This window comes from Prionailurus bengalensis, chromosome D2 (genome assembly GCF_016509475.1).
Source record: "Prionailurus bengalensis isolate Pbe53 chromosome D2, Fcat_Pben_1.1_paternal_pri, whole genome shotgun sequence".
Taxonomy (NCBI): Eukaryota; Metazoa; Chordata; class Mammalia; order Carnivora; family Felidae; genus Prionailurus; species Prionailurus bengalensis.
In genome coordinates this window covers 44,373,242-44,395,609 of record NC_057351.1, presented here as the reverse complement: position 1 = coordinate 44,395,609, position 22,368 = coordinate 44,373,242, and the positions used below count along the sequence as shown (strand labels likewise).

Genomic DNA, 22,368 nt, shown 5'->3' with positions numbered 1-22,368 from the left:
TTGAAAAACCCATAATAATCTCCAAGAAGGTTTGCTGAGTCCTTTAATTCTGAATTGATCTAGTTGCTTAACGCTGTTGAAATCTCTTGAATTAAGGATAACAATTTTAAGGGACTTGAATGACTAGGGAGAGGTCACTAAAAGGCATAAGAGCTCTATACTTAAAGGTGGAAGGGGAAATGTCAAATATGTAAACATTCATTAATTTCTTTACAGTTTAACCTTATTGCAGTTATTTCAAGACTGATTCTGTGCTCTTAGCCAGATATCATTATTTGTTAAATTTTACATTGATGTCACTTAAATTTTTATCCTTGACTTATTTTTAATTTTTATAGATAAAGTGGAGAATTTTAGTGAAGAATATGAAAAGAACAGTCACCATATTTACAAAAATGCTGAAGACAGTACTAAGAAATCCAATGCAGAAACAACAGTAGCTTCTGGATACAAAGCTGATGAAATCAAGGAAACAAATGATACTTGGAACTCCCAACTTGGAAAAAGGTCAGAATCTCCATCAGAAATATCTTCCATCAAGGGATCTGTAAGAACTGGTTTGTATGAATGGGATAATGATTTTGAAGATATCAGATCAGAAGATTGTATTTTAGGTTTGGATAGTGATCCTCTTTTGGAGATGAAGGATGAAGATTTTAAAAACCGGTTGGAAAATCTAAATGAAGCCATTGAAGAAGACATTGTGCAAAGTGTTCTTAGGCCAAGCAACTGTAGGACGTACTGTAGGGCGAATAAAGCAAAATCCTCACAAGGAGCATCAAATTTTGATAAGCTAATGGACGGCACCAGTCAGGCCTTAGCCAAAGCAAACAGTGAATCAAGTAAAGATGGCCTGAATCAGGCAAAGAAAGGCAGTGTAAGTTCTGGGACCAGTTTTCGAGGGACGGTTGGACGGACTAGAGATTACACTGTTTTACATCCATCTTGCTTGTCAGTTTGTAATGTTACCATACAGGATACTATGGAACGTAGCATGGATGAGTTCACTGCATCAACCCCTGCAGATTTGGGAGAAGCTGGCCGTCTAAGAAAAAAGGCAGATATTGCGACTTCTAAGACCACTACTAGATTTCGACCTAGTAATACTAAATCCAAAAAGGATGTTAAACTTGAATTTTTTGGTTTTGAAGATCATGATGAGACAGGAGGTGATGAAGGAGGTTCTGGGAGTTCTAATTACAAAATTAAGTATTTTGGCTTTGATGATCTCAGTGAAAGTGAAGATGATGATGAAGATGACTGTCAAGTGGAAAGAAAGACAAGCAAAAAAAGAACTAAAACAGCTCCATCACCCTCCTTGCAGCCTCCTCCTGAAAACAGTGATAATTCCCAGGACAGTCAGTCTAGTACTAATAATGCAGGTAAGACTTAAAAAAATTATTACAAGTAAATGCATTTTAAGTTTAAGTCAACAGCTACTGAGTTTCTGCTTAGGTACTTAATTTTAATTTGTTATGTTTAATTTTAATAGAAGTATTATTTAGAACCACAGATTGTACCTTATCCAGAGGTACAGTGTTTTAAATGTTCATAATCAAGTTCCACATTGTAAGGATCAAATTATAGATTGGGTCTTTTAATTTTGTGTTTTAATTTTGCCTTTAGCACTTGAGAATTTTAAAGTGTGTGTGTGTACAGGGATATTAGACATCTTGATGTTTCAACTTTGAAAATCCAAATGCAGTTGGGGACTTGGTAGATTTTGGACATTTAGAACTACGTAGATAATAGATGGTTTGTAATGAGGGAAATATTAGAAAATTAAAATTGATTAAAAGCATTTGTAGTTGGCTCAAAATTAAACTAATGTTTTAAAACATTGTCAAGAAATCTTAAGTTTAAAGTTAAAAGGTAAATGTTAATCTTAAAAATCATCCTCTTGAGTTGATTTAATAAAATTGAAAAGTGCTAGTTAAGTATTTATTCACTCTTACCAGTGAAAATTTAATTTGTCTCTTAAGATAGTAGAGCCAGTAATGACTGGAGGCTCTCAAGGAGTTGATAGTTTCTACTGTGAGAGACCAACACAAGTAGGTTAGCTTCGCTATAATTAAGTCACTACCTGACAAGGGCTTAGTGAAGTGGATTGATAGTTGAGTGAGGAAGAGTAAGCAAAAGCCTCTGGGATCCAGGGGCTATATTTATATATATTTAACCAAATACATAGTTTCTCTGTGTCACTTTACTTGTTAAATAACGTTTTTGTCTGTTAAGTCATATAAGAGGTGTCATTATGGTGAATTAGAATTCTAATAGTATTCTTACATATAGATTCTTGTGTACATTATAAGTCATACTTGAGACTACCTAATGTTTTGCTTTATTTGGCCTAAAAATAGTTTTTGTTTTTTTTTTTTTAATTTTTTTTTTAACGTTTATTTATTTTTGAGACAGAGAGAGACAGAGCATGAACAGGGGAGGGGCAGAGAGAGAGGGAGACACAGAATCTGAAACAGGCTCCAGGCTCTGAGCTGTCAGCACAGAGCCTGACGCGGGGCTCGAACTCACGGACCGTGAGATCATGACCTGAGCCGAAGTCGGACGCTTAACCGACCGAGCCACCCAGGCGCCCCTGGCCTAAAAATAGTTTTGTTAGATTAGAGTCACTCTTTAAAACTAGAGGCATATAAGAATAGTCCCTAAGGGCTCACTCCTTACTCCTCTAACTGTAAAAATTAATAAATAAATAAGGGGGTTATCAATTCAGCCAGTGTTGTCTTGAATCTCTTCTGGAGAATTGAAGTTTGCAGCATCCTTGCTAGTCACATGAGATGACTGGGCAGAGAGCTTAGGGTTGCTTTGTCAGGAGGATGATAGTAATCATGCACAAAACCTGAACTCCTTTCTTCCTGCAATTTACTTAGCTCTTTCTTCTAACTTTGGTAGCAAGTTATTTTGATCAGCAATTGAAAAATCTCTGGCTGAAATTTACATTTTGGGGTAATGTAACTTTTTAAGCTTTGAAATGTGAGATCATCAGGCTCCCTTTCAAAAACTTCTTTCATATTGCTACCAAATAAAATTAAAAAATTAGAGACCATTTGATACATCCAGGGTCTTCAACTGATGTATGAAATAGCAAACATTTTTTAAAAAATTTTTTAATGTTTGTTTATTTTTGGAAGAGAAAGAGCATGAGCAGGGAAGGGGCAGAGAGAGGGGTACACAGAATCTGAAGCAGACGCCAGGCTCTGAGCTGCCAGCACAGAACCCAACGCGGGGCTCGAACTTACAAACGGTTGAGAGCATATCCTGAGCCGAAGTCGGATACTTACCTGACTGAGCCACCCAGGTGCCCCATGAAATAGCGAACATTTTTAATGGTTGGGCTAGTGATAGTGAAAAGTCTTCCTATTTTACTTTTTTGTTTAGGCTAGAAGAAATTTAACGGCTTAGGAATTTATCTAATTATTTGGTTATTTTTGTATGAAGACCCACAAATCATTGAGCTACATTGTACTAGGTCATTTTATATCTTTTGCCAAAAATAGCTGTCTTTTTTTTTTTTTAATGTGACTTTTGTAGGTGCAAGCAGACATTCTTTGAAGGCCAGCATGATTCAGTATACTTAAGCTCTAGAAAAATGTTAAAGGTAGATAACTGTGTGTATATTTAAACTAGAATGCCCAATGTCAGTGTCCCTAGATACCCAGCAGTTATTTTAGAAAAGAATCGGTTTTGCCATTTACAGAAAATAAAACTGAAGCACATACATACTAACTTGGTTTCTGATTTTCTTCTAAAGTTGGGGTCGGCAAGCAAGAGGGTGAGAATGGCAAAATGAGACTTATCGTTAGGGATGTTTTGTCAACTGAATGGTGCTTTTATTCCTGTATTCTTTTACCCTGCAAAATGCCACTCCCCAAATGCTCATAGGTTGTTTGGTAGATAATTTGAAATATTGGAAAGCTAGCTAGTTTTGATTACCATTTCAGAAAACTTGGATTTTACAGAGGATTTGCCTGGTGTGCCTGAAAGTGTGAAGAAGCCCCCAAATAAACAAGGAGATAAATCAAAAGAAAACACCAGAAAGATTTTTAGTGGTCCCAAACGGGTAAGTAAAGCATTATCAGTGATTTGTATTATTTATATATTATTGGAGGACTCAGTTCTGGATTTTTTAATCTGAAAATTACTAACAAATTTTGGGTTCAAGGGATGTAAGTCAATTTTTAAAAAAATTGTAAGCATTTTTTTGAAGTGTGGTAAAATATATACTTAGCATAATTTTTATTATATGTACAATTCAGTAACCTTAAATACATTCACAGTGTTTTGTAACCATCCCGTTATCTATATCCAAAACATTTCATCATAGCAAAAACTCTACCCATTAAACAATAACTCCCCCTTTGTCCTCCCAGCCTGTGGTAAACACTATTCTACTTTTTGTCTGTATGAATTTGCCTATTCTAGTTATCTCGTATGAGTGGAATCTTACAATTCTTACCTATCTGTGTCTGGCTTATTTCACTAAGCATAATGTTGTTAGGGTCCACCCATATTGTAGCACATATCAGAATTTCAGTCCTTTTTTATGGTGGAAGAACATTCCATTGTATGTATATACTACATTTGTTGTTGTTTTTCAAGGGTATTTTATTGAAGAGAAGACCAGACTCTGCCATCCACTGGTACAACTCCTCTATTATGTGATATAAATATATTGAAGGTTACTGTTTGTATTAGTTTTAAGCCATAAACTGGCTGGCTTAAAACATGTTTATTCTGTCACAGTTCTGCATGCTAGAAATCCAAAATTAAGATGTTGGGAGGGTCTTGCTTTCTAAAAGACACTAAGGGGGTTATTTGTCCTTGCCTCTTCCAGCTTCTGGTGGCTCCAGGTGTTTCTTGGCTTGTGCTGCATAACTCCATTGTCTGTCTCCGTCACATGGCCTTCTCCCTCTTTCCCTGTCTTCTTTCTCTTAGAGGAACATTTCGTATTTATCACATTGTGTTTATTCATCTGTTGGTGGACACTAGGGTTGTTTTCACCTTTTGGCCATTTTGAGTCCCTGCTTTCAATACTTTTGGATAAACAGTAGAATTTTTGAGTGAGTAGGTGTGTGTTTAGCTCACTGTTTTATACCTTGACTAAACCACTTTACATTCCCACCAGCAGAGGGTTCCATTTCCTCCATGTCTTCACCAACACTTATTTTCTGGGTTGTGTTGTGTTGTTTCATTTTGTTTTGAAGTAGGCTTTACGCCCAGTGCAGAGCCCAATGCGGGGCTTGAACTCACACCCTGAGATCAAGACCTGAGCTGAAATCAAGAGTCAGATGCCCAACCACCTGAGCCACCCATGTGCTCCCCCCTTTTTTCTGATAATAGCTATTTTTTCTTTCTTTCTTTTTTTTTTTTTATAATAGCTATTCTAACGGGTGAGAAATGGTATCTAATGGTTTTATTTGCATTTCCCTGACTAGTGATGTTGAGCATCTTTTTGTGGTACTGAGTGGTCATTTGTATATCTTTTTTGGAGAAATATCTTTTCAAGTCCTTTGTGCATGTTTGATTTTGTTTTTTAATCTTACAAAATTGTTCATTAACATTTTTTAATGTTTTTATTTATTTTTGAGACAGAGAGAGACAGAGCATGAGCAGGGGAGGAGCAGAAAGAGGGGGAGACACAGAATCTGAAGCAGGCTCCAGGCTCTGAGCTGTCTGCATAGAGCCTGACGTGGGGCTCCCAACTCACGGAGTGTGAGATAATGACCTGAGCTGAAGTCAGACGCTTAACCAACTGAGGCACCCAGGAGCCCCTAACATTTTTTAAAATTTAAATCCAAATTAGTTAACATACAGTGCAGTAATAATTTCAGGAATAGAATTTAGTGATTCATCACTTACATGTAATAATACCCAGTGCTCATCCCAAGTATCCTCCTTAATGCCTCTCACCCCTGATTTTTTTCCTTAAATTTTTTTTTTTTTAATTTTTTTTTTTTTTCAACGTTTATTTATTTTTGGGACAGAGAGAGACAGAGCATGAACAGGGGAGGGGCAGAGAGAGAGGGAGACACAGAATCGGAAACAGGCTCCAGGCTCTGAGCCATCAGCCCAGAGCCCGACGCGGGGCTCAAACTCACGGACCGCGAGATCGTGACCTGGCTGAAGTCGGACGCTTAACCAACTGCGCCACCCAGGCGCCCCTCCTTAAATTTTTTTTAATTAAACAATTTTTTTAAGTTTATTTATTCTGAGAGAGAGAGAGAGAGAGAGAGAGAGAGAAAGAAAGAAAGAAAGAAAGGGAGCATGTAGGGTAGGGGCAGAGAGAGAGAGGGAGAGAGACTTCCAAGCAGGCTCTGCAGTGACACATCAGAACTCAGGAACCGTGAGATTATGACCTGAGCTGAAATCAAGAGTTGGGTGCTTAACTGACTGAGCCACCCAGATGCTCCTTTGTGCATGTTTGAATTGAGTTTTTTGTTGTTGTTGTTGTTGTTAATAGTTCTTTATGTAGTCTAGATATTAATCTCAGATAAATAATTTGCACATAGATCCTTCATTCTGTGACTTGTCCCTTCATTCTCTTGATAGTGTGCTTTGATGCACAAGTTTTTGATTTCAGTAAAGTCCCAATTTGCTTTTTCTTTTGCTGCCAGAATGTCATTGCCAAATCAGATGCATGACTTTTCCTTTATGTTTTCTCCTAAGAATTTTATAGTTTTAGGTTTTCGATCCATTGTGAGTTAATTTTTGTATATGGTGTAAGTTAAGGGTCCAACTTCATTCTTTGGGTGTGGGGGGTGTCCAACTTCATTCTTGTGCATTATGTAAGTCATTTAATATGGTCCAGCATGGGTATTCAGAATAATTTGCTTGACTTTACCTGTTCAATAAAAAATTCCTTATATAACTTGTTCTTTTGTTGTTGAAAGTTGCAAGTTGTCAACATCTTTTGCAGATTGAACTGCTTTTGAGCAGCTCAAGAATGAGTAAAGCCAAGTCTTACGGCCTCATTTTATTTTTATTCTTTTACCTCTGTAAAGAGCTAATTGGGAATCTTTTCAAAGTAATTATGCTATACTTTTGTACCCCTTCATGTGACCAACCCCTCACCAGAAAAAAAAAAAGTGCTTGATGCTAGTTTTTTTTAATTTAATTTTTTTTGAACTTGAGTTATTTCTTTAATCTTTTTAAATGTTTATCTTTATTTTTGAGACATTAAGAGACAGAGCACAAGTCGGGGAGGGGCAGAGAGAGAGGGAGACACAGAATCGGAAACAGGCTCCAGGCTCTGAGCTCTTAGCACAGAGCCCGACGCAGGGCTCGAACTCACAGACTGTAAGATCATGACCTGAACCCAAGTCGGACACTTAACCGACTGAGCCACCCAGGCGCCCCGGTGCTAATATCAATAAACTTAAAACTTCAGAGCTTTGCTCTGGGGCGAGAACCCAGGGGCCAGGGCAGTGTGGAATATAGTCTGTATGGAATATATAGACTATAGTCATTAATGCTTAGGTGCCGCTTTTGGTTTGTATGAAATTGTGCATGGCATGTGTTAATTCCAGAGCAATAGTTATCAACTTCTTTGGTCTCAGGATTACTTTATAATCTTAAAAAATTTACTGAGAATCACAAAGAACTTTTTTTTTTAATGTTTTTTTTTTTTTCAACGTTTATTTATTTTTGGGACAGAGAGAGAGCATGAACGGGGGAAGGGCAGAGAGAGAGGGAGACACAGAATCGGAAACAGGCTCCAGGCTCTGAGCCATCAGCCCAGAGCCCGACGCGGGGCTCGAACTCACGGACCGCAAGATCGTGACCTGGCTGAAGTCGGACACTTAACCGACTGTGCCACCCAGGCGCCCCAGAACTTTTTTTTTTTAAAAGACCTTTTGATTATATGTGCAGATCAGTATCAAATTATAAGTGAAAACATTTCAAAAATACATATTAATAATTCGCTTAAAATGACAACCCATTACATGTTAGTATAACATTTTATGAAAATTACTTTCTCAAAGTGAGAAAAATAACATTGTTTTACATTTTTTGCAAATCTTTTTTAAAGTTTGGCTTAATGAAAGACAGCTGGATTCTCATAGCCCCTGCATTCAATATTTTTCATTAATGCTTATTTGGTTGAAATATATGAAGAAAATCCAGCCTCACACAGATAAGTATTTTTAATAGCCTTTTCAGGTAATTGTGAATGTTGTTCTTCCATAAGATACCAAGACTCAACAAATAGGAGTTTCTTAAAGATTAGTTGCAGTTTGGAATTTAAAAGCATACCAATGAACCTTTCATATTGTTACATTGAAATCTGTCGGTCTTTCACTTTTTGTCTTCTCTTTGAATGGAATTTTTACACGTACATACTTTGTAACATCATCCATTGGTCATTTGGAAAATACTGGTTACACTGATTTATGTGCAGATCTTTCAAATGGTGACACATCTCGTTATATGGTATCAAAATCACAGTATCACTGCCAAAGTCATCAGAAGTCTTAAGTATTGGGAAGCTATCAGTTTCATAGTGGTAGGTAAAAGGTCTAAAATTTTAGTTGCTTAAAAGTTGAAATTTTTTCATTGGCAGAAAATACTTCAGGGTGAATGACTGACAGTGATAGGTCCACTTTGTTCATATTTGAGAAAATGTGTGCCTAATACCAAGTCTGTATTACAGACCTGTAAGCATAGTTTGTCAATTAGTTTTTCAGATAGAGAATGGTGATCCAGAGGTGCCTGGGTGGCTCAGTTGGTTAAGTGTCCAACTCTTGATTTTGGCTCTGGTCATGATCTCAGGTTTGTGAGATTGAGCCCATTATCGGGCTCTGCACTGAGTGTGGAGCCTGCTTGGCATTCTCTCTCTCCCTCACTTTATGCCCCTCCCCAACTCTAAAAAAGAATCCTTCATCAGAAGCTTTTTCTTATATGAAACTGCATTTTATTTTTAAACTACGAAGTATCTGGCAGTAAAGAATATGACTGCTTACACAGTTTGGAGCCCCTATCTAGATTCATGCTAAGACTCCAACAGCTTTACCTGTTGTTTACTATTGTTTTCGCACTGTCCTTATGAATGACTAGACAGTGAAAAAGGCAAATAACATCTTATTGTTGTGAAAATGGTTGAGTTTTGTGGATGCCTAGCACATGTTTTGAGAACTGCTGATTTATAGCATTCTACTTTATTTTCCTCCCTCTAGACTTTTTATTATGAAAAGTCTAAATATTTAGAAAATGTGAAAGCAGTATGATGAATACCCACATCCTCTATCTAGATTGATTCCCAGTTAATATCTTGACTCAGTTGTATATATCTCCTCCCCTACCGTATATAAATGTATGTGTAACTTTTTTCTGTCTTATTTGAAAGTTGTGGAGTTATAGATGGCATACATTTTTAAAGAAAAAGGACAATCTTATATTCAACTGTGGTGATATGATTACAGTACTTGAAAAAAATTAGCAATTCTTTGCATTGCCTGGGTGGCTCAGTCTTTTAAGCATCCAACTCTGGATTTCAGCTGAGATCCTGATACTGTGGTTTGTGAATTCAAGGCCTGCTCTGCACGCTGACTGTGCAGAGCCTGGTTGGGATTGTCTCTCCCTCTCTCTGCTTGCACTTGCGTGTTCTATCTCTAATGAACTTTTTAAAAATTAGAAATTCTTTGATATTATCTGATATCTAGCCTGTATTTCATTTTCTCCAGCTATCTCCTGATTGTCTTTTAGTTTTTCTTTTTCCCTCAAACCATGATCTTTTAGTTAATATTTCTTGAGTCTTAAACAGTCCCATCATCTTTTAAAAATTCTTGTGGCACTGATTTTATTTTAACGAATTCATGTTATTTTTCTTACAGAATGTTCCACATTCAGAATTTATATGATTTTTCCTCTGGTGATGTCTTCTAAGTCATTACTCCACTATATTAAAGTAGCATAGTTGCATAGACCACTGGAATTCTGTAAGTTTGATTAGGTTTGGGTTAAACATTTTGACAAGAATAAGTCAAAGTGATAATTGTGTATGCTGCTTTACATCAGAAGCTACATAACACCTGGTTATTCTACTCTTAATATTGTTTGACCACCAAATGAAGGTTGTGATCACCAGCTCTCCAATAAAGGCATATTTTTCCTTTTATAATTTAGTAATAATTTAGAAGTAAGCTTCTAGGTGCCACCTTGGCACCATGCGAATATCCTGTTCCCCATTATGTTTCAGTTCATCATTTTAGCATCCACTGTTGCTTGCATCATTTATTACACTGATAGTTGCAGAATGGTGAGATTTCTAATTGCCGTTTCTTCCGCATTTAAAAACTGGAATTCTGTAAAGAATGTTCTTCCTCCTCTCCCTACTCCTTTGCTCTCATTCTCTTCTACCCTATAGGCTCAATACTTTTTTTAAATGTTTGTTTATTTTTGAGAGAGAGCGCATGTGCATGCGTGGTGGGGGAGGGCAGAGAGAGAGGGAGACTGAGGATCCAAAGTCGACTCTTCACTGAAAGCAGAGAGCCTGATGCAGGCCTTGAACTCACATTGTGCGAGATCGTGACCTGAGCCGAAGTTGGACGCTTAACTGATTAAACTGCCCACATGCCTCAAGACTCAGTAATTTAAAAAAAAAATTTTTTTTAACATTTATTTATTATTGAGAGACAGACTGTGAGCAGGGGAGGGCCAGAGAGAGAGGGAGACACAGAATCTGAAGCAGGCTCTAGGCTCTCAGCTGTCAGCACAGAGCCCGAGGTGGGGCTTGAACTCATGAACCGCGAGATCATGGCCTGAGCCGAAGTCGCACTTAACCGACTGAGCCACTCAGGCGCCCCTCAATTTTTTAAAAGAATTTTATTTATTTTTTTAATTGTTTATTTGTTTTTGAGAGTGAGTGAGCAAACAGGGGAGGGGCAGAGAGAGAGGGAGACAGGATCCAAAGTGGGCTCTGTGCTGACAGCAGAGAAGACTCAATAACTTTTACTTATTAAATGTATTTACAATAGATTTGGCCAGTGTGAACCATTTCAAGGTATCTCTTGTGTCCTTTTGCTATAACCCCATCATCTTTTTATTTTATTTTATTTTTAAAAGTAACCTCTACACCTAATGTGAGGCTCAGTCTCACAACCTCAGCATCAAGAGTCGCATGCTCCACTGACTGAGCCAGCCAGGAGTCCCAACCCCATCATCTTTGAGTACTTCCCTTGCTTCCTGCACAAGAGATGACTTGAGATTCATCTTGGTTTTTTTTTTTTTTTTTTAAGTTTATGTATTTATTTTGCGAGAGTGCCGGAGGGGCAGAGAGAGAGAATCCCAAGCATCTGCACTAGAGGCACAGAGCCCGACACAGGCCTCAAACTCCTGAATCATGAAATTATGACCTGAGCCAAAGCCATGAGTTGGACACTCAACTGACTAAGCCACCCAGGCACCCCTGAGACTCCTCTTATATTTTACCTGTTTTAGTCACAGAATCACCCATTTATGCAAGGATCCTTGGTTCTTTTTGTATGGGTATAGTATTTAGAAACCCAGATCTGAATGCTGGCTGTATTTGTTTCTTATAGTTTCTTTTGTTGAATGGAGCTATGAAACATGTAGAAAAAATAAACTATGAGTTCATGTTGATAGTTTTCATTTCAAATCTAAGATTATGAAAGTTTGTACTTAGTTTACGTGCTTTATTCTTACAGTATATGTTATTTTTAAAATGGCGATACTAGTATTATTATGAAGAATAAGTACATTGAGTGAAGTTTAAGATTTTTCCAGTTCTTGTGGTCTTTAGATTATTTCACTAAGGATGAAATCATAGTAATGTGTTCCCAAATTTTGAAGTAATTTTATCTTGTGTGCTTTTGTTAATTTGATATTCATTTGCAATCATTTTTACTCATTTGTGTTCAGGTTTTTAACTTAGTTTTAATTTTAATATTGGAGTCATTTCTTTGCTACTAATGTGGCTTAGAAGGCAGCAGTGTATACGTACTTGACCCGATTATGAAGGAATCTGTCTGGCCTAAAGTAAATCGGGTCATATAACCTAGTAGACTGAAGACCTATTTACTGTTGATGGATAGTATCTGAGAAAAATTCAGAAAGTGTTTGTTAATTTATAAAACCAAAAGAACTTATGAAATTGAACTCGTTTGAAAAATGTAATATTGGTGAAGCACACCTAAAAACAATAGTCCTAAATAACATTTTATTCCCTGAAGAGGCTTAACTTCAGTAAGTGTTTTGATTTCCTTTTTTAACAGCCTACTGAAATATTTGCTGAAACCCTCTTTATTTTAATTGGGATTGTGTCAGAATTTCTTCACATATATTAGTACTATTTAGGTGGAGCAGCAGTTTTCAAAAAGAAACTTTGATCATTACTGTACCTTAATAAAAATAATAAAAATGTTTTAGATCCCATGGAAGTTACGTACTCTTATGAAAATATCTAGGTAAAGGATTTAGAAGCTTACTTCAGGACGAGAGCAACAAGAAGTTAAATGGTATAAAATAGCTCATAGGAAATAGGTCATCCATTTACCTTCAGGACACTAAAAGACTACTTCAGAGTTGTTAAAAAGGAGAGAGCCATTGAGAAACAGAAATAAGGGATATTTTACCTATAGAGTTTTGATGAGTATAAAGGAATAGAGGAAATAAGTGGATCAAAATTTTAAGCATTTAGTTAAAACATGTGTAAATTAATACAGTGGAAATGATAGGTGTTTTATATATAAAAATTAGGATTCATGTTGTCTGTGCAAAAAAAATAGATAAGCTCAATTCTCAAAGGAATTTTTATGTAGGTTACCCCAAATCTCCAGAGGAGAAGGAAGGGGGGGGGTAAGTAGCTGGGTGTAGAAAATGTTCTCAGCCGTTGTTCCCGTTTTCCAGTTCTCCATTATAATAGAAACACCTTCATGTAGCTGATAGGTCACTGGGAGTATCTGGGTCTTCTCTAATCTGATTAGATTTAAAGACACTAATGACCTCATTTCCAAGTGAAGAGGTGGCTTGTGGTGGCAAGCCTTCCTACCTATTGGGCTTTTCTTAGGCTTGGTACTGTGGATGTTTTGGACTCAATAAATCTTACTTGTGGTGTTGGCCCTAGTAAATCGGAGGATATTTAGTAACTGGCCTCTATCCATTAGATGCTAGTAGAACCTGCTTCCCATTCCAATCCTTCTCCCCACTGCCCAACCCACCACTAGTTGTTTCAACCAAAAATGTCTGCAGATATTGCTAAATGTCTTGTGGGGATCAAAGTGGGCTTCCCTCCCATTGGAGTGTGTGTGTGTGTCTTGAGAATAAGTTGCAGACTTGATGCCCATTATTCCTAAATCCCTTAGTCTGTACTTTTAAAACACAAGAGCACTCTCCTCTGTAGCTACAGCATTCCCATCAAAACCAGGAAGTTGGTTTGACATTGATACTGTAATACAGTCTAAGTCACAGATCCCATTCAGATTTTACCAATTGCCTCAATAATGGCTTTATGGCAAAATAAATGCCCTGCATTTTTCCCAAAGAGCCCGTAATCCAGTCCAGAATCACATGTTGTGTTTTGTTGTGACAAGTCTCTAGTCTCCTTCAATCTGGAACATCTTTCTTTCTTGGTCTTTTTATGGCTTTGACATCTTTGAAGGGTTAAGATCAGTTATTTGTAGAATGACCCTCAATTTGTGTTGTGATTTAGGTTATATGTATTTGGTAGAAATACCACAGAAGAGATGTTCTGTTCTCATTGCATCATATCAGGTGGCACACAGTTGTGTTTGTACCATTACTATTGATATTAACTGATCCCTTGGTGTTGGTCAGGTTCCTCAGCTTTCCTCATTAAACTTTGATCCACTAGTTTTAGCACTCATTCTTGCCCAGATCAGTTTTTTACTGTGATGGTTGTTGAGTGATTTTTCCTAATTACATCATTCCTTCTACAGTTATTAGCAGTTGGCCTTTTCCTATAAGGTAGATCTTTTCCTCACATCCATGTATTTAAGAATATGTGTATGTATGTATTTATATATTCATTTCTTTATGTCAGTATGAACATGGATTCCTGTTTTATTTACTCATTTGTTACTGTTACTAAAAAAAATTTTTTTTTAACGTTTTATTTATTTTTGAGACAGGGAGAGACAGAGCATGAACAGGGGAGGGTAAGAGAGAGGGAGACACAGAATCTGAAACAGGCTCCAGGCTCTGAGCTGTCAGCACAGAGCCCGACGCAGGGCTCGAACTCACGGACCACGAGATCATGACCTGAGCCGAAGTCGGCCGCTTAACCGACTGAGCCACCCAGGCACCCCTGTTACTGTTATTTAAATGATACTATCATTATTTCAACACTCAGATTGTTGTGGATTTGGCAGGTGGATGTTTCTTCAAACTGACTTGTGATGTGTCCAACTATTTTGCATTTCTTACTGACCTGCTGAGATGTTCAAAACTCATCATATACATTCCTAGCCCTGACATCACCCATTTATCTAAAGGCCCCTGTTTTGTTTCAGTGGAAAAGTGGAAAATGGTATTTAGAAATAAAAGTCTGGTCATTAGGTATGGTTGTTTCTTCTGTGTTGTCATTCTAGGCCCTCTTTGAGTTGACAGAGCTGGGAAGCATGTAAATATATGCATCTCTTTCTCTCTCTCTCTCTCCACATGTAAATATATGCATCTCTTCCTTTCTCTCTCTCTCTCTCTCTCTCTCACACACACACACACACACACACTTTGTATCTATATTTAGAACCATGAGTTCACACTGATAACTCACATTTGAGTGTAACACCATGTTTTATTCTAGCCTTTCCACATTTTACTTCACTTTGCTGACAGAAATCTGGTTTCCATTATTGTCAACATATTCATATATTTTCTCAATCTTCATGTAATAACCAGTTTCCTGACAACACAGGCCATCTCCTCAGCTTTAGTGCCACTAGTCAAGAGGAGGTCCCTCTTCCCTCTCCCCATCTGCTCATGTTAGAAAACATTAACTTTTTTTTATTTCAATGTTTGTTTATTTTTGAGAGAGAGAGCATGAGCAGGGGAGGGGCAGAGAGAGAGGGAGACACAGAATCCGAAGCAAGCTCCACGCCCTGAGCTGTCAGCATAGAGCTGGATGTGGGGCTCAAACTCACGAGCGGTGAGATCATGACCTGAGCCGAAGTCGGATGCTTAACTGACTGAGCCACCCAGGCACCCTGAAAACATTTATGTTTTAAGTATGCTGCTGTGATGATCTTTCCCAGCACCTAACCAGGGATACAGAGAAGGGTTGTTCACAGGATTGAGGGCTGGGTAGGGGAACACATGTGGCAGAATGAAGATGAGCAGGGTGAGGAAAACTTCTGGTAAGAGTATAGTTGAGGGGCAACCTGGGTGGCTCAGTGGTTAAGCGTCTGACTCTCGATTTTGGCTCAGGTCGTCATCTCACGGTTTGTGGTGCCCCGAGTAGGACTCTGTGCTGACAGTGTGGAGCCTGCTTGGGATTCTCCCTCCTTCTCTCTCTGTCTCTCAAAATAAATAAAGGGTGCCTGGGTGGCTCTGTCAGTTAAGCATCCAACTTCGTCTCAGGTCATGATCTCACGTTCATGAGTTCAAGCCCCACGTCGGGCTCTGTGCTGACAGCTCAGAGCCTGGAACCTGCTTTGGATTCCATGTCTTTCTGTCTGTCCCTGCCCCACTCACGCTCTGTCTCTTTCTCAAAAATAAACATACATACATAAACAAACTTTACCAAAAAAAAAAAAGAATAGTTGAAATGATTACCCAGAAAAGTTGTCACTTGCTAGGGAGGGAAAAAATGAGTTTGAGGAATTAGGTTGGAATGTATCTGTATTTAAGTGCCTGTTGTTTCTATATATGGTTTTATTGGTCATTTGTCAATTTTGATGCCGTTTTGTTTTGTTTTGTTTTGTTTTGTTTTGTTTTGTTTTGTTTTTAAAGTGCCATCCTGGGGGACCTGGGTGGCTCAGTTGGTTAAGTGTCAGACTTAGGCTCAGGTCATGATATCATGGTTCGTGTGTTTAAGCTCGGCATTGGGCTCTCTGCTGCCAGCATAGAGGCCACTTCGTATTCTCTGTCTCCCTCTTTCTCTGCCCCTCCCCTGCTTGTACTCTTTCTCTCTGTCTCTCTCAGAAATAAACATTAAAAAAAAAGTGCCATCCTATTTCTGATTGTTGGATATCGTTTTCCTGCATTCTGTTATTTGCGGTTGTCATATATGTGCTAATATACTTAATTTCTTTTGCTTTCCCTGCTTTTTGTTTGATTTCTAGCTTTCCATTCAGCTGCTGCCTTTCTGCCCTCTTTTCTTTCTGCCCCATTATCTGTGTGATCATCCTAACTAATCTTCAGTGCTTGGAGGGTTATATTTTACCTGGGAGTTTGACCATCTTATTTTGCTAGTAAAGACTGCTGCTGGGTCACTGATGAAACTAATTGTATTTGTCAGTCTCTGTTTCAGTTCCCAAATACCCAGTATCTTCATTTTTATCATTTTCCTATAGTTTAGTGTTGGGCCCATCTGGTAGCATCCTTTATCTGACTCTCAAAGGAACTCTGTGGACTTTATTTTTTTCTTCCGTTCTGTCATTCAGTATGATACTGAATAGTGGGCTTCTGAGTAATTGAATTAAAATTTGATTATCTGGGGCTCCTGGGTTGAGGCAGTTGAGCATCTGACTTCAGCTCAGGTCATGATCTCATGGTTCATGGGTTTGAGCCCCATGTTGGGCTCTCTGCTGTCAGTGAGGAGCCCACTTCAGATCCTCTTGCCTGCCCCCCCCCCTCCCTGCGCTTTCTCACTTTCTTTCAAAAATAAACATTTAAAAAAAATAAAATAAAATTTGATTATCAGTGTAAATTGTGGCTATATATTATACTTGTTAAGATTACATAAAGCTGCAGTTTTAAAGTTAAGTGTAACTTTATAATTTTATAAGCCCATTTTTTTGTTTCATAAAATGAATTTATATAGGTTGTCAACTCTTACAACAGAAGAGATTTTTAAAGGACAAGTAGTTCCACCTCCCACCCAAGAGCAGATGTTCCTTCACAGTATCCTCCTTCAGCAGTTAAAATTCACTCTCATGAAGTAGCTTATTTTTCTATCAAATTGTTTTACCCGTGATTACCTTTGTTCTGTGCCTGGGGATTCACTGATCATCCTGGGATCCAGTCATCAAGGTGGTAGTGTGAAATTTACTATATTCTCATGGACTAGAAACCTGAGATATAAATGGGTGTGGTGCCTGGAAGAAAAAAAAGAGACTAGCCATCAGCTTGCTAATGGGGGTACTGGCCAAAGTGTACAAGTAAAAAGCCACAACTACCCATTTATAGCTCCTAGGTGGCTGATCCAAAGAGTTGTTGAAGCTGAGCATGTTCTGGCTGATCCAGGGTGTGAAAGAAGGTCAGTTTTAGTTGGCTTTTCTTTGTGATTGTTTTTATTATTAAACATATAATACTTGCTTTCACTGTGTTAGGTGCTGAGGATACAAAAAAGAATAAGTCTGTAAAAGGCTGTCTGAGGTAGAATGTTTTTCTCTCTATGAGAACTTTTGGTTAGTCTTAATATTTCATCATTGTGTTTGTTTCAAAGCAGAAGCAACTGTCACCTTTTTATATAGGTAGAATTTAGCTTAAATAGTAAATCAGGTACTTAAATTGTTGATCTGATTTACATAAAGACTTAGGAAAATACAAATTATTTTCTTGATTAATTCTTGTGGGTTTTTTTTCTTGTAATATTTTAGTCTGGAAGGATTTTAATAAAGAATAAAAGTACTATTAATCTTTTCATTTTCTATAGTTCAAGTGCCTTTAAAGTTTGAAAGTTCAAAATATTTTTCTGTAACTTATTTCCCGGAAAATGAAGTTTGAAATGAAAAAATAATAGCTGTAGGTTATCAAGAACCTGATAGCTTTGACATACATTTGACACTTAGCCAAAGAGTGTGTACATGCGTATTAGGGTGCTTATTTTTTGGAATTTGTCTTTCCAGTTTGTAATATATTTTATTTAGAGTTCATCGGATTCAGACATCCAGAAAACTCTTAGCTAGACTTTATTTTCTTGATGCTCTGATGACTTCATGCTAATGATGATCACAAGTTAACAAAAGATGTGTAATTTTTTGAGGATGGTGACCATATTTTTTTACCTTCACATTCTCAGTGTCTGAGCTACAGAACGAGTTCATAAATGTTTATTGCTGGGATTCATGGAAGTATCTTTCAGCAAGGAATATTTAGTACTAAATATATATATATATATATATTATTTCAAGATTGGTAAGCCTATCAGATTTGGAAAAATTTCAGCCAATATCCTTCAAATACTTTTTTCTTTATCCCCCTTTCAGAACTTGAGTTACACTAGTCCTACCTCAGTCAGCCAAAAATCAGCTGCTAAAACCTGTAGTCTGACAGAATGTTATTGACTTATGGCAATAAAGCATACTGCACACCAGAAGAATGATGGAGCATCTTACCAAAGAATAGTTTTTGTAGAATTTTGGGGGAACTGGGGAGTTTGGGTGAAACTTAAATGAAATGGTGTCTGAGAGGCTCACAGCAAAGTGGTGCTGTTTGTGAAGAGATCAATTTGAGGTTTGGGCTGCAAAGTGGACCCAGGGGTCCAGTTTACTTGGAAATTATGAAGTTAAAGTAATTGTGGGATGTTGTGTCCAGAAACTCTTCATTTAAAGCTGTGCATCTCTTCAAAGTAACTTAGGTCCTCCAAGCTAGAATGGGATATTTTCACCTTTTTCTTTTTTTTTAATGAATCAAAAATCTGTATTACTGTATTTTTAATTACCTATATAGCTAACAATACAGTGTTCTATTAGTTCCCAGTAGTATAGGGATTCAGCAGTTCTGAACATTACTCAGTGCTCATTGTGATAAGTGTATCATTAATCCCCATCACCTATTTCACACATCCCCACCCACCCACCTCCGCATTGGTAGCCATCAGTTCTCTGTAGTTAAGAGTCTGTTTGTTGTCTGTTGTATTTTTGATTGTTTCTGCTATTGCATTTTGATGTTCTGTAGTGTGTAGCAGGTATTAATCCCAACCATTACAATTTTCATCTCTGAAAGTTTAGATCTGTTTTGTATTTTTATTGTCTATTTCACATATTCAGTATTTCCTTTATCTTAAGTATCTGGAATACAGTTATAATTATTTTTTAATGTTCTTGTCTACTGATTCTATCATCTGTATTGTTTCTGTGGATTGATTTTTCGTATTATGGGTCGTATTTTCCTACTTCTTTGCATGCCTGATAATCTTTGATTGAATCCTACTCATTTAGGCTTTTACTTTGTTGGACATTGGATATTTCCTTATATGATTTGACTTATTCTGAGATACATTTAAGTTATGTTTGATCCTTACAAGGCATTTAAATTTTAGATGGGTGAGCAGCCTTTAGGGTTCACCCTCCCCCCCCCCCCAAAAAAATATATCACCTGATTCCCCTGAATTACAAGGCTTTTCACTGTGGCTAGTGGGGACATGAACTTGCCCCAGCTCTGAGAAAGAACAGCCTAGGAATTGTTTCCTTGCTTTTCTGAGGGAAGTTCTTTCCCTTAAGTATTTTCTTCACATATTTGCTCATCATTACTCAGCTACATATTCGGTGGGGCCCCTTTGTATATCCAGAGTTCTTTGAACAGCTCTCTTCTCTGGTACTGTGCTGTACAAACTAGCCACCTTCATCTCCCCGGGCTCCTGGTTCCATCTCCATAAGAGAGACTGCTACTGGTTGGACTGTGAATTCTTCCTTCCTGTGTCACTCCCTGGGAACTCAGGCAATTATAGGGCTTACCTTATATATTTGCCTTCTTAGGGATCATTGTGCTATATGCTATTTGATGTCCGTTGTCTGAAAACTGTTTCATAGATTTTGTTCAGTTTGTTATTTTCATGTGGCAAAGTGAATTTGGTCCCTGTTACAACATTGTGTCCAGAAATGTAAACTCTAGATTCATGTATGTGTTATTATGATAGTCATTATGTTCTATATCCTTGAAGTCTAAAAAATAAGGTTTTTTTCTCTTCATGAGGACTTAATAAAAGAATTGGGGCACCTGGTGGCTCAGTCAGTTAAGCATTTCTCTCTCTCTCTCTCTCTCTCTTTTTAACTTTTTTTAAATGCTTATTTATTTTAGAGAGAGAGAGAGAGCCAGAGTGGGAGTGGGGGAGGGGCAGAGAGAGAGGCAGGCATAGAATCTGAAGCAGGCTCCAGGCTCTGAGCTGTCAGCACAGAGTCCAGTGTCGGGCTCGAACCCACAAACCATGAGATCGTGACCCGAGCTGAAGCCTGACACTTAACTGACTGAGCCACCCGGGTTCCCCAAGCATCTGACTCTTGGTTCAGCTCAGGTCAAGATTCCATGGTTCCTGGAGCCTTGCATCAGGCTCCAGGTTCCAGAGCCTGCTTGGGATTCTCTCTCGCTCTCTCAAAATAAATAAGCATCAAAAAAAAAAAAAAAAAGCATATAAGGATTACCTCCAAAACTAATGGTCCATTCTTGTTTCTGTCTCTTGTTTTTTCTGTTTTAGCCTTTTAATTTGACTTGATTTGAAATTTTATATTAAATTGAAATACAGTTGTATCTATTTATGCTTAATTATGATTTATATGTTGCCTATATAAAAAAACATTGGAGAAAATATACAGATAGAAGTTTGGTAGGACCAGGTTAAAAATAAATGAGGAAATTCTGTTAAGAAACAGTAAGGAATAGAATGAGGTAAAGACAAAATTCAAGCCTTTTGTCTTGGTAGATTTCCTAGGGCCTACCACAAATACAACTTCAAGCTTAGAAGCCAGGGCAGAGATGGTTGTTAGTGGCCCCTTTACTTTTTAGGAAGGACTATTAAAAATAGAAAACCCTTACCACCCTTGGGCCAAGTATGGGTTATATTTTGATTTTTTTCTGTATCTCAACCAAGTAAGGTATTGCTGTTAAACTTGTTGGGGCACTTGGCTGGCTCAGTCGGAAGAGCATGTGACTCTCGATCTTGGGGTCATGAATTTGAGCCCCACATTGGGTGTAGAAATTATTGGAAAAAAAATTAGCCTAAAAAAACTTTCATTTGTTATTGGTAGGTTACTTAATTAACAGTATTTAATTTCAGGTTATTAGTGAAGGATATCTTTATCCCTTCCCACTTGTAAGATTGCCTGTTCTAAGGTTGTATTCATTTTTTTTATTACTCTTTGACTTCCTACTTTCTTTAATTTATCTGCATTTGATATAATTGCTTCATGGAAATTAAAATATTAACTGATACAATGGTAAAAGATTTCTACCTTGTTTTATTTTTAAAGTTAAAAATTTCTTTTAATTTAGTAAGAGAGAGAGAGAGAGAGCATGGGCAGGAGAGGGGCAGAGAGGGAGAGAGAACCCCACACAGGCTCCATGCTGTCAGTGTGAGATCATGACCTGAGCTGAAAATGAAGAGTTGGGCGCTTAGCCAGCTTAACCAGGTGCCCTAATTTCTACTTTCTCTATTTTACAGGTTTTCTAAGTTTACTTATTTTGAGAGAGAGAGAGAGAGAGAGAGAGAGAGAGAGAGAGAGTGCATGTTAGTGGAGGCATGCGTGTGAGCAAGCAGGATCTGGGGAGGGGCAGAGAGAGAGGGAGAGAGAGAGAATCCCAGCATTCATATTGCAGTCGGTGCAGAGCCTGATGAAGGGCTCAAACTCAAGAAGCACGACATCATGACCTGAGCTGAAATCAAGAGTTGACAATCAACCAACTGAGCTACCCAGGTGTCCCTAAGAGAACTTACATTTTTTTTAATTTGGAAAATAATTTAAATTAAAATTTTTTATTTGGAAATACTTCCCCCCCCCTTTTTTTAATGTGTTTATTTTTGAGAGAAAGAGATAGAATGTGAGTGGAGAAGGGGCAGAGATAGAGGGAGACACAGAATCTGAAGCAGGTTTCAGTCTCTGAGCTGTTAGCACAGAGCCTGATGTGGGGCTCGAACCCACGAACTGCAAGATCATGCCCTGAGTGGAAGTCAGATGCTTAACAGACTGAGCCACCCACGTGCCCCAGAAATATTTTCAAAACTACAGAAGAGTTGGAAAAATAAAATAGTACAAAGAACACTCCTTATCCTGACTAACTTAACACGTATGTTTTTCATTTGTTCTTTGTCTATATTTGTCTGTATACATCCATATACTTGCATACTTTTTTTTTTTTTTTTTGGATATTTAGGTCACATATATCCTGGCCTTTTACCCTTAAATACAGTGTGCATTTCCTACTCAGTGCTAGGTCCACATCATAGTACTCAAACCAGTAAATTTAACATTGTTCCAATATTTTTACCTAAACTGTTGTTTC

General features: G+C 37.7%; 1 protein-coding gene across 2 annotated transcripts in view; it reads left to right on the top strand.

Moving 5' to 3' along the window:
- The window catches only part of WAPL (WAPL cohesin release factor), a 91,477-nt gene that overhangs the window by 28,844 nt on the left and 40,265 nt on the right, over window positions 1-22,368 (top strand). Inside the window, exons 3-4 of one of the 2 annotated variants that reach the window (XM_043596768.1) lie at window positions 339-1,382; window positions 3,975-4,075. In XM_043596768.1, coding sequence (XP_043452703.1) covers window positions 339-1,382; window positions 3,975-4,075 — 1,145 coding nt within the window. Of the gene's footprint in view, window positions 1-338; window positions 1,383-3,956; window positions 4,076-22,368 lie in introns of both variants that reach the window. The other variant, XM_043596767.1, reaches the window with a different exon arrangement.